At 41.5% G+C, this 12784-nt stretch overlaps 1 protein-coding gene across 1 annotated transcript in view; it reads left to right on the top strand.

The window, feature by feature from the left end:
• The window catches only part of tmem200b (transmembrane protein 200B), a 9767-nt gene extending 1372 nt beyond the window's left edge, over nt 1–8395 (top strand). The window contains exon 2 of the mRNA XM_085262647.1: nt 1592–8395. Within this exon, the coding sequence (XP_085118773.1) occupies nt 1642–2877 (1236 nt within the window). The 5' untranslated portion in view covers nt 1592–1641 and the 3' untranslated portion in view covers nt 2878–8395. The remainder of the gene's footprint in view (nt 1–1591) is intronic.
• The last annotated feature ends 4389 nt before the right edge of the window (nt 8396–12784 follow it).

Genomic DNA, 12784 nt, shown 5'->3' with positions numbered 1-12784 from the left:
TTCTTCACGACTTCCTGTGTCTGTGGCCTCGGATGAAATGGTGACATGACTTTTTTCCATAGTCAGATTCTTTAACACTGACAGCCTGCTTACATCTCACATTAAGGCGTCTGTACTGATAAAATACTTTCCTGATTGTTTGCATGAATGAATTCATTGCTTTTTCATGTAGGACGCTATTGTAGGGATTGTTGATATAATATCTAATATATAATACAGTTGTTAAAGAATTTAATATCACTGGGAAGTTCACTTGAACATGACAGTATCATTGGGCACAGAAATGTGTGTTTAATGCATGTACTCTTTATTACTAAATACACACAGGCTCTTCTTCATGAACAGAAAGGTTTTGGGTCCTGCTGATATCCACCCTTTCTTCACATTTTCCCAGCAGGCGGTAGTCAGTCTATTGTAGATGCCTCATCTGAGCTTTTATGATAAAATCAGCTGCCTGATAAAACAAGTTCAATGAGAACACTGAGACTGATGTCGGACATTAATGTTTCTGTAAAACGTAAACAACAAGCTGGTTCGCTCTATTTTATGTTTTATATACAAGTCTTTCCACAAAAAGCTGGATGTTGTCTGATGAACCCATATTTTATTCACAATAAAACATATTTAACGTGTTTAAGAGGTCAAGAAAGTTGAAAAACCCAAGGAAACGTATCAACAGACAATAGGCAGGTCAGTGCTTAAGTAAAAAGAATTTGCAGTACAAACACGAGACGTGCAGTGGTTTCAGAACTGTAGCAATAACGTACTTAATGATGGGTTAAGGTACCCACTCTTATACTTGATTAAGAGCAGGCACCCTCATATGTCTTTAAGATTTAGAGCTGAGTGCATTATTACTTTGTGTATTTGGCACTCTTCTTAAGCATTCACAGAAGGACAAAGGGAACATTTTTACGCTCTTTGGTGCATGCTGCAGTCACTGCGACTGGCTTTTCCATTTCACTTTTCTTTGTTCATTACTGTACAGGAACTTAGGAAGAACAGCAAATATGTGAGTGCTTCTGTACTTTTGTTTGTACCTCATTTAATTTACAAGCTCTCCACAGATGTGGACGTTTGAAGGTTTTGGTGATTAACTCTGGGGAAAAACCCACTGTCAGGTGGCCAGTAACTACAGTGAGCTCTGGCAGGTCTAAACATATGAATAAGTAAATACTAAAACTGAAAAATACTCCCATTACAAAATATTTTTGAAGGCCTCTTCAAATATTATTCATTTCAAACATTTGCCCCCGTGTCTGTCCTCAGGCTGCCATCTCTGGTTTTCTTGTGCAGTGATAACATGAAGGTTTAGATTAGCATTAATTTTGGCATTAGCCTTTGTAGCCCGAGGACTGAGAGCGTGACAAAGGTGGGTTAGTGGTGTGTATCACTGTCTGCTGCAGTTTAACAGTATCACCAGGGAGATCCAGACCGAGCTTCACTCAGACAGCCACAATGAATGTGTTCACTGTCACCTCAGCCACCATGAAAAAGTTCAGACATCTCTGTACTGTGAACATAGTTGCAGCCATTGCATGTGTTTGAATGAACAGAGACATTAACTCTTTACATTTCCTCCTTCCTAAAGCACTCTGACGGGTTGTGACTCAGACCAAGAGCTCTGGACTAATCTGTGCCATGAAGACCAAGAAATCTCAAGCAGTTAGGCCAAGCTCACCTGCCTGCCAACCAAAGTCTCGCTTCACCTTACGAAGTAGAAAGAAGAAGGAGAGGTTGATCCGAGGCAAGCTTCGCATCCGCTCCATGCCTGGAGCGTTCCTAGTGCTTGGCGTGGTTGTGGTGGTTGTTGGCACTGCTCTGGCTGTGGCAGGATACTGGCCCTATCAGATATCAAGGTCGTCCATCCTGGGAGCTGCAGATGGGGAAAGCGCCTCTGAATCACAGACTTCCGGCTGGAGTCTGGGACCCAAGGGCTTCCTGTCCACAGCCAGTCTCATTCACAGTGAGAGGATGAAGCTGTTGGGACCAGTCATCATGGGGGTGGGTCTCTTCATCCTCATATGTGCCAACACTGTCCTGTACGAAAACAGGGACAGAGAGACTCAGATGCTGCTGGCCCAGATGCGCAGTGTTATCTGCTCCGTGTCTGCGGCTGTGCCTTCAGCTGACCTTAAAGAAATAGCAGCAGCCAATTCGATGGCCAAACACTACCAGTGGGTTAGCAGTCTACCAGCTGCCCATCTCAACATTCTCTGTCTGCAGCAGCTGGCCACCTCTGAGCCCCTGCTCCAGAGCAGAAGCACCGTAGACCAGGGGCACAGCATGGAGGGTTTCTACCAGCAAGCTGTTCTTCCGATGGAAGGCCTCCACCACCAGGAGTCAAAGCCTCCGTGTTCCGCCAAAGCTTCCCTCTCCAGCTCATGCAATTCCAGTCAGACTGACTTTAATGCACAGCTGGGTGCTAAATGTGAAGAGAGAGCCAGCTGCAGTTCACACACTGGCCCACTTGTTAAGACCAATGTGTGCCTGGTATCTGCAGGCTCCATGTCCACCTTAGGGGTGGATGAAGTTGATGTCCCAGCTGCTCAACCAAGGCGCTGCCACAGTATGAGCTACAGGACTAACCCTTACACAAAGCGAACTGGTAGGTGTATGGAGAGAGAGCACATTCAGGCAAATCAGCTTGAAGTCACTCGTATGGAGGCGAGCTCACAGGTTTGTGTAAACGTTCTTGGACAGGTTGCCGATTCTGCAGAGCAGACTCACCAAAGCTGGCCTCGGCTAGATCTGGGCAACGGCAGACGATACCTGAAACTGGAGAACAAAGAAGACTCGGTGGAAAAACTGCTGGACCAGTTGGAGCACCAGTGCTCTCAGGGGGATACAAGTTTTGGATCTGGGCCTTTCCAGTGATGGCTGCAAACCCAGAATGGAATAATTATATCTCGATTTGATTTTAGTTTTCACTTCTGTGCAGGGCAGAGAATAACTGAGCCCAGGAATATTTGGAGTACGGCATTTCTATGAGCTCTTTCCCAAGCTTCAGTGGAGTATTGATACACAGCGTTTGCTTGGCTGGATGTGGCAGATGTTTTCTATCATTCAAGGAGATGAACAATATACATCCCCTACACTGATGCAGCTGAGGGGATCACAGTGTTTACTTCTGCTGTTTGGGTTGGCAGCATTGCAATAAATCAACTTGTATGTTGCCAAAATGTGTTTGCCTGTTTCTGGAACACAGCATGCACACAGTAAAAGGAGAGAGACTGTTTACACTGTGCAGTCAGTTCAGAACCAAACTACTCGGACTCCGGAGTCCATAAAGAGAAATGCAACCAGTGTATGAACATGGGACTTTTTTCCCTATTCCAAATGCAATGCATGACAGTGATGTACAATATGCAATATGTTGCATCTCAATTCTTATGCAAGTGATGTCATTGTTGGTTTTATATGCATAAGTAGTAACAAATGGTTATTCTGATTTAAAACAACTTGGATCTTATTCCCGTGTGTGTGTGTGTGTGTAGATAGGTGTATACCCATTTCCTACAGAATCGGTCATGATAACATTGTGCCAAACATCAGAAGACCAGCAGTGTCAGCCTGTACTTCTTGTTTGCTGTTCTAGTGTGTTACATTAAGCACATCACTGATAGCTTCAAAATGGACCTTTAATGTTAAAAAACTGCAACAAAGAGCCAACACCCGATCCTGCAGCTGTTGACTAATTTTCTGTTATTTTAGCTACTCCATAAAATGCAAAACATAACATTTTAATTACATGTGTCTTCATTAAGGTTTGATGTCTCGTTATTTACCTTTTAGAGCAGTTCACAAACATTTAATAGTGGTTTATAACCCACGTTAATCCACATTAACATTTAGCAATGGCTGCTTGGGACTATAAGATATTTGTTAAATGATTGTGTATGAAAGCAAAGTGCTACTAATTTAGTAACTAGTCTGTCTGATCATTTGGTTAGTGTTTTTGTCATGACTAAAAATGGTGACCAAACCTATGACAATAAGATCCAAGTTAACAAAAAGATTATTGAAGGAAGAATTGTTTGTTGTGCTTCTCCTGGTGAATGCAGTATCATCTTGTAATGAATACAGGGATGCCCCCTTCTTCTGGTGTCCAGTCGACTCTTTCATAGTGTGCCCAGTATTTATGAGGAGGGTGACCAAGCCCCCACACATCTTCCACTCTCGTCACATCATCCTTTGATCAATGGACTGAATGGATTGTGTGGACAAGGCAACCCTGCGACTCCACTTAGATTTAGTAAGGTTGCTGTTACTGCATACAGCTGGGTGTGTGTCATAGAGGAAGAAGACGATGAATTGCAGTCTCCTGGGCGCTCCTTATGTGCAGATGTGCAGGGGCCATCGCTCCATGTTCCTTTGAATCAACACTACTCTGCTTTTCTTTTTGTCTGTGCTGCCTGCTCTGTATGCCACATGTATCTACATGCATACCAAGCAATATGTGCAGAACAACCACTGACTGCCTTGCCCTGTGCTGGACACCAAATTATATAACATTACCATTCCCGTGTTATAAATATAAGGCAAAGCAAAAGTAACATCTTTGCTGTCATCTCATTTATGCACACTGTCCTCTCTACACATATCACTGACAATCCCATTCTTCACAGGAGACCTTGTATATTAAAAACATAGAACTGGGATCTGGACTTTCGCATCCCTCCCGAAATCCTCCAGTTGCAATTATCCTCAGCAAAGCCTGATGTATAGCTCCATATCCCTCCCCTCTCCTTAGCTTTTATTGTTCCTTCAGGGCAGGTATGCAGTCCCTCATGATCTCCTCTTATTTAATTGGTCGTTTACAAGATGGCCTCTAGGTTTCTAATAGCTCATAAAGCTAGCAGGCAGGACCTCCTGCGCTCTGTGGCAAAAGTACAGGAAAGTAGAAAATTACAGAGCTGCAAAAAGGTGTAGATGTGAAAAATGAGATCATAATTTAGAACTTTTGTGCCAGACATTGGGTCTTGTTGTCATTTGCTCAACTGGTCTCTGCAAGCTGTCTCCACACTGCCAACCAAAGCAACGAGAGTAGAGGCTTCTGGAGTGAATGGCTTTGTTAAGCATTCAGCATTCAGACACAGTCATTTGCACATAATTGTTACTGTCCATTAGCTAATGTAGCCAAATACATTAGGATCTGGGAAGCACTGAATAGCAGCATGTGCACAAGAGCTGAGTAATTATTACCACACCAGCACATGTCAGTTGTGATTATACTGGCTTCCTGTTAAATCCAGAATTCAAAATCCTGCTCCTCACATACAAGGTCTTAAATAATCAGGCCCCATCTTATCTTAATGACCTTGTAGTACCATATCACCCTATTAGAGCACTTCGCTCTCGCTCTGCAGGCCTACTTGTTGTTCCTAGAGTATTTAAAAGTAGAATGGGAGGCAGAGCCTTCAGTTTTCAGGCCCCTCTTCTGTGGAACCAGCTTCCAGTTTGGATTCAGGAGACAGACACTATCTCTACTTTCAAGATTGGGCTTCAAACTTTCCTTTTTGCTAAAGCATATAGTTAGGGCTGGACCAGGTGACCCTGAATCCTCCCTTAGTTATGCTGCAATAGATGTAGGCTGCCGGGGGATTCCCATGATGCACTGGGTTTTTCCTTTCCAGTCATCTTTCTCACTCAGCATGTGTTAACAGACCTCTCTGCATTGGATCATACCTGTTATTAACCTCTGTCTCTCTTCCACAGCATGTCTTTATCCTGTCTTCCTTCTCTCACCCCAACCAATCACAGCAGATGGCCCCGCCCCTCCCTGAGCCTGGTTCTGCCGGAGGTTTCTTCCTGTTAAAAGGGAGTTTTTCCTTCCCACTGTCGCCAAAGTGCTTGCTCATAGGGGGTCATATGATTGTTGGGTTTTTCTCTGTATGTATTATTGTGGGTTTACCTTACAATATAAAGCACCTTGAAGTAACTGTTGTTGTCATCTGGTACTGTACAAATAAAACGGAATTGAAGTTCTTTCATCCCATCAGTTTTAAGGTAAAGGGTTTTTTTTGCTGCAGCTTCTTTCAAATCATGTTACTGCTATCCCCTAACGGAGCAACTACAGGTGTTTTAAAGTGAATGTGGCACGTAGCACTTAGGATTTTTCCCCACTGGGATGTTGTGACCAAGTTGTTAAACCAGCATTTGCAGCTCTCAATTCGGAGGAGAGCAATAAAAAAAAAGAAAAAAAAAACTAAAAGCAAACAGGATTTTTACTACACAAGATTGCAAGCTGCAACTTTCTGCTGCAGTGAAAGCTGTGAAAAAAGCCAAGTACAAGCTCGGTTTCAAAAAGGCTGGGACACTCTAAATGTGAATAAAAAACGGTTCATGGGTCAACACATTGTATTCACAATAGAGCACAGAAAACATCAAATGTTTAAACTGAGAAAAACGTAAGGTTTTAAGATTGTCCAACATGAGATTCTAGCTGCAGTCCTGGGTCTTCTGTGAAGTCATGCTGTTGTAATAGTTGCAGTATGCAGTGTAGGACTGTCTTGTTGAAATATGCAAGGCCATACCTGAGAAAGATGTCTGAAGGAACATATGCTGCTCTAACACCTGTATATGCACCTGAGCATTGATGCTGTTGATCCAGACAGGCTTTGTAGCTGAGCCCTGAAAACAAGCTGGATGGTTTCTGGATCATTTTTACCTGTGGCTTCTTTGTAACGTACTTGCTTCTTCATGGAAGTCACCATGCCGTTAACCCACATTTATGTACAGCATGAGGAGCTGCATTCAGACAGACATTGATGTCTTTAAGTGTTCCTGAGCCCTTGCAGTGATTTCCATGACACAGTCATGCCCGTTTTTGATGGATTAACGCTCAGAGATCGCGGACATTCAATATTATTTTTTGTCCTGGTCCCTTGTGCACAGAGATTCCTCCAGACTATCAGGATCTTTTGATGATATGTACTCTAGATGATATTCAAAGTCTTCACAATTTTATCTCAAGGAGATTTATTCTGTAATTGTTCCACAATTTGTTCACAGACTGTTGAACTGCTGCCCATCTTTGCTTCTGAGAAACGTATTCTATAAGATGCTCTTCTTCTGCGCGGGTATATTAGTGGCCTACTGCTAAATAACCCAGTCAGATGCCACACGTTCATCCAGCTTTTTCTTTTAGGCGCTCAGTTTCCAGCCTTTTGTTGCTCTTTGTCCAAAATGTTTGAGAAATGTTGAAACATGAAATCAAGTTGAAAATGAGCTCATTTTTCATGAAATAATAAATCAGAATCAGAATACTTTAATAATTCCTAAGGAAATGATGTGGGTTACAGTCACTCCAAGACAGTAACAGTAACAGACTGCTATTCACGCATCTATTCATTTAAATCTCAGTTAAAAACTTACCTGTTTGACCGAACATTTTCAGTTAGTGCACATCCCCTATATTTTACCCTTATGTTATTTATCTTCTACTAATGTTCCGCTGTATAAATACCCCCACCTTATATTTATGAATACCCAGTAATTTTATCTTCTAAACTATGCTCTAATGTTTTATTTCTTATTTTGTCTGTACTTTTTTGGGTTTTTTGTTGTCTGTTATAGACTTTTATCTTATATCTTATGTTTTAATCTTGTTGTGAAGCACTTTGGTGTACCTTCGGTTTTAAATGTGCTATATAAATAAAGTTGTATTGTATTGTATTATATTGAATAATATAACTAGTGACATTAGTTACACCAGATTATTAGCATAAAAACTAAAACCAGTAAAGTAAAACTGTCTTGACAGGGCTCTAGACTAACTTTTTGCCATGGGCGTGCCGGTACGCCTAACTTTAAAAAGTTAGGCGTACCGGCACAAAAGTTAGGCGCACACAAATTTTATAATAATTAATATAATGTGTTTTTCTGGATACACTGTGCTTTTTCAGCATTCAAAGATTGATGACACCGTGTCAGAGCTGGCTATGAATTTCAGAAGCATCAGGCCTTAACAGAAAAGTTAGCAATAGTTCTTTTCCTATTACAGCTACATCCACTTCTGTCCTGCCTAGGCTGCTCACTAGGGCTGGGTATCATCACTGATTTCTATAATCCATTCGATTCCGGTTTTCAAAGTCCCGATTCGATGCAACTTAGCCTCAGACAGTCAGAAATATTATAATTCTGATCATTTATCAGTACTGACTTCATCAGAATTGTGAACATCACAGCAGATGCCTTTGTGTGAAAGTAACTGAGAATAAAACAGAAAAACATGAAGGAGATTTTCCTGGTCTGGCTTTTTATAGCAGATAACCTTAAAAATATTCTACAATGTTCTGCATATCAAGTTTAAATTTCTTCAGTACTGAACAACAGAAAAAATAGGCTTTCTTGTCCAAGGTCATTTAAGTGAAAAAGAAAAAGAAAAGAAAAAGACAGCAGCCGACAGCGCTGTAAACAACGGTAGACTGGTGGGTAATAAGGCAAGGCAAGGCAAGTTTATTTGTATAGCACAATTCAACAACAAGGTGATTCAAAGTGCTTTACAGAGACATTAGAAACAAAAACAAATAAAAAGCATGATTTAAAATTGATTAAAACAAGCAAACAAACAAACAAACTAATTAACAAACAAACAAACAAAACAGTATATAAAATCAAAACAGATAAAATCAAAACAGATAAAATCAAAACAGATAAAATCAGTAGTTAAAATGTAAGTTTTGAAATTTAAGCTTAAAGTGTGGATTTGGTGCTTTATTCAAATGCAGCTGAGAACAGGTGAGTCTTCAACCTGGATTTAAATAAACTGAGTGTTTCAGCTGATCTGAGGCTTTCTGGGAGTTTGTTCCAGATATAAGGAGCATAAAAGCTGAATGCAGCTTCTCCGTGTCTGGTTCTGACTCTGGGAACTGATAAAAGACCGGATCCAGATGACCTGAGGGATCTGGATGGTTCATACTGGGTCAGGAGGTCACTGATGTATTTTGGTCCTAAACCATTCAGAGCTTTATAGGCCAGCATCAGAACTTTAAAGTCTATCCTCTGACGGACAGGCAGCCAGTGTAAAGACCTCAGAGCTGGACTGATGTGGTCCACTTTTTTGGTCTTAGTGAGGACTCGAGCAGCAGAGTTCTGAATGAGCTGTAGTTGTCTGACTGATTTTTTAGGTAGACCTGTAAAGATGCTGTTACAGTAATCAAGCCTACTAAAGATGAATGCATGGACTAGTTTTTCCAGGTCCTGTTGAGACATCAGATCTTTGATCCTTGAAATATTCTTGAGGTGATAGTAAGCTGACTTTGTTATTGTCTTAATGTGTTTTTCTAAGTTTAGGTCTGCATCCATCACTACACCCAAATTTCTCGCCTGGTTTGTGGTTTTTAGATGTATACATTGAAGTTCTCTGGTGACCTGTAATCGTTTTTCTTTGGCTCCAAAGACTATTACCTCAGTTTTGTTTTTGTTTAGCTGGAGAAAATTGTGGCACAACCAGTCATTGATTTCCTCAATGCATTTACCAAGAGCCTGTACAGGGCCTCGGTCTCCTGGTGACATTGTGATATATATTTGTGTGTCATCTGCATAGCTGTGATAGTTTATTTTGTTGTTGTTTATAATCTGTGCCAGTGGGAGCATGTAGATGTTAAACAGAAGGGGTCCCAAGATGGAACCTTGGGGAACTCCACATGTGATACTTGTCTGCTCAGATGTGAAGTTACCTATTGATACAAAGTATTTCCTGTTTTCTAAGTATGTTTTGAACCAGTTTAGTACAGTTCCTGAAAGACCTGTCCAGTTCTCCAGTCGTTTCAGTAATATGTTGTGGTCAACTGTATCAAATGCTGCACTGAGATCCAGTAAAACTAGGACTGACATTTTTCCACTGTCTGTATTCAGACATATGTCATTAAACACTTTGGTCAGAGCGGTTTCAGTGCTGTGGTTCTGTCTAAAACCTGACTGGAAGGCATCGTAGCAATTATTCTGTTTTAAGAAGTAACTGAGCTGTTGAGAAACTGCTTTTTCAATGATCTTACTTAAAAATGGGAGATTTGAGATCGGCCTGTAGTTGTTCATTTGTGTCTTGTCAAGATTGTCCTTTTTCAGTATAGGTTTGATTACAGCAGTTTTTAGTGGTTCTGGAAACACACCTGATAATAAAGAAAAGTTGACGATCTGTAACAGGTCTGACTCTAAAGTCTTTGAGACCTTTTTGAAAAAACTTGTTGGCAGGACATCTAAACAGCAGGAGGAGGAGTTCAGGTGACCTAAGATGTCCTCCAGGTCTTTGCTGTTAATAGGTTGAAACTGTTTCATGGTGTTTAAACAGTTTTTTGGTGGACACAGTACATATCCTGGATCTGCTGTTGATGTACCAATTGCTTGTCTTTTGGATTTTTTCAGTGAAGAATTTGGCAAAGTCATTGCAGGCCATGGTCGAATGAAGTTCAGCTGCCACTGACACAGGAGGGTTTGTTAGCCTGTCAACTGTAGAAAATAAGACCCGAGCATTATGGCTGTTTTTAGTGATGATGTCAGAGAAGTAGGACCTCCTTGCACTCCTCAGTTGTAAATTATAATTGTGAAGTTTCTCTTTATAAATGTCATAATGAACCTGGAGGTTTGTTTTTCTCCATCTGCGCTCAGCTTTCCTACACTCTCTTTTTTCATTTTTCACCAGTGTGGAGTTTCTCCATGGAGACTTTTTCCTTCCAGAGATAACCTTCACCTTAATGGGAGCAATAGTGTCCATTACATTTAACATGTTAGCATTGAAGCTATTGACGAGCTCATTGACTGACCCTCTGGGCAGGTCAGGTGTTAATGGGAGGACCTGGTTAAAAATTGCACTACTGTGTTCAGTTATACACCGTTTTGTGATCACTGTTGTTGATATATTTGTGTGGGCTGAGATTTTACTTTCAAAGAAAACACAGTAATGATCAGACAGGCCCACATCAGACACAGTAACCTTTGAAATGCTCAGGCCTTTGGAGATCAGTAGGTCAAGAGTGTGTCCTCTATTATGTGTGGCCTCTGTTACATGCTGAGTCAGCCCAAAGTTGCCCAGAGTGTTACTCAGGTCTTTAGTCCCTTTGTCCTAATAAGCGAATGAATAATACAGAAAACAGAGATTGGAGACGGGAAACTGTTCTTGAAGTACAGAGAGAGAGAGAGAGCTGTGCATGGAGTGTGATTTTAATAGTCGTGGAAGCAAAAATTCATGACGACATTGATCAAATGTGAAGCGCAGTTTGCTGCTTCTTTTGCTGCTGGCTCGGCGAATTTTGGTTGGAGAGACAAAACCTGCAGCTCAGAATCAGCACAAAAAGACGCAATCACAGCGGACCGGACGCATCAGGATCGCTGAGCTCCGACAGCGTGTCCGTCTGCGGGCCGTCGGGTGAGAAAGCCGAGAAAGACAAAGTTGATTCTGATGCGTCGGGTCTGTGTTTACGTCTTTGTGTGGAGTCCGTGTACCTGCTCTCATCTGCTGTTTGGTTGTTGTTGAAATGGTTTTGTGAGCTTTAATCTGAGAATCTGGCGTTTCTGGCAAAACACAGTTATATTTAAAAGTCGATTCAGGATTTAATGAATTAATATCGCTTTATTCAAGCTACTCACCTCCCACTTCCACCTGCACTTTCAACTGGACCACGGCCAATCAGAGAGGTCCCGCCCCTTACTATCTCTGATTGGTTTAGTCCACGATAGGGGCAAAATGTGTGTCTGTTGTTGACCACAGGGAAGGTTGCAGATTTTTTTTTTTTTTGCTACCCGAACAGTTGGTCGCACAGGTGCAACCAAATATTTTTTTTTAGTCGCACCACTGAAAAATTTGGTCGCATTTGCGACCAAATTAGTCGCACTCTAGAGCCCTGCTTGACTTAACCAAACACTACTGATAGTTGGTCTATCTAAATTCATTGTAACTGAATGGGGACAGCATGACTGTGCGGTGTTAGGACTGTAAACCACAGAAAGAAGGTTCTGGGTTCAAATTCACCATTTATGTGTTTTCTGTTTGGGTACTCCATCTGTCAGTTGAAAGTTATGCATGTTAGGTTGCCATAGGTGGGAATAATTGTTTGCCTCTGTGTCAACCATCAAACTGTGTCAAAACAGCTTTTGCATTATGCTAATAAACATTCAATTCAATTTAATTCAAATTTATGTGTGTAATGCCAAATTACAGCAACAGTTGCCTCAAGGTGGTTTATATTGTAAGATAAAGACCCTACAATAATACGAAAAAAAAGAAGCTCCAACAATCATATGAGCCCCTATGAGCAAGCACTTTGGCGACAGTGGGAAGGAAAAACTCCCTTTTAACAGGAAGAAACCTCCAGCAGAACCAGGCTCAGGGAGGGGCGGGGCCATTTCCTGTGATTGGTTGATGTGAGAGAAGGAAGACAGGATAAAGACATGCTGTGGAAGAGAGACAGAGGTTAATAACAGATATGATTCAATGCAGAGAGGTCTGTTAACACATAGTGAGTGAGAAAAGGAAACACTCAATGCATCATGGGAATCCCCCGGCAGCCTACGTCTATTGCAGCATAACTAAGGGAGGATTCAGGGTCACCTGGTCCAGCTCTAACTATATGCTTTAGCAAAAAGGAAAGTTTGAAGCCTAATCTTGAAAGTAGAGATAGTGTCTGTCTCCTGAATCCAAACTGGAAGCTGGTTCCACAGAAGAGGGGCCTGAAAACTGAAGGCTCTGCCTCCCATTCTACTTTTAAATACTCTAGGAACAACAAGTAGGCCTGCAGAGCGAGAGCGAAGTGCTCTAGTAGGATATTATGGTCGACAGTATCGA

The sequence above is a fragment of the Mchenga conophoros genome, linkage group LG22 (genome assembly GCF_057382185.1).
Source record: "Mchenga conophoros isolate Kocher_MC1m ecotype Shallow Benthic linkage group LG22, M_conophoros_male_GT1.1, whole genome shotgun sequence".
Lineage (NCBI taxonomy): Eukaryota > Metazoa > Chordata > Actinopteri > Cichliformes > Cichlidae > Mchenga > Mchenga conophoros.
The sequence above is the reverse complement of the archived record's forward strand: the minus strand, read 5'-3'. Positions and strand labels throughout refer to the sequence as shown.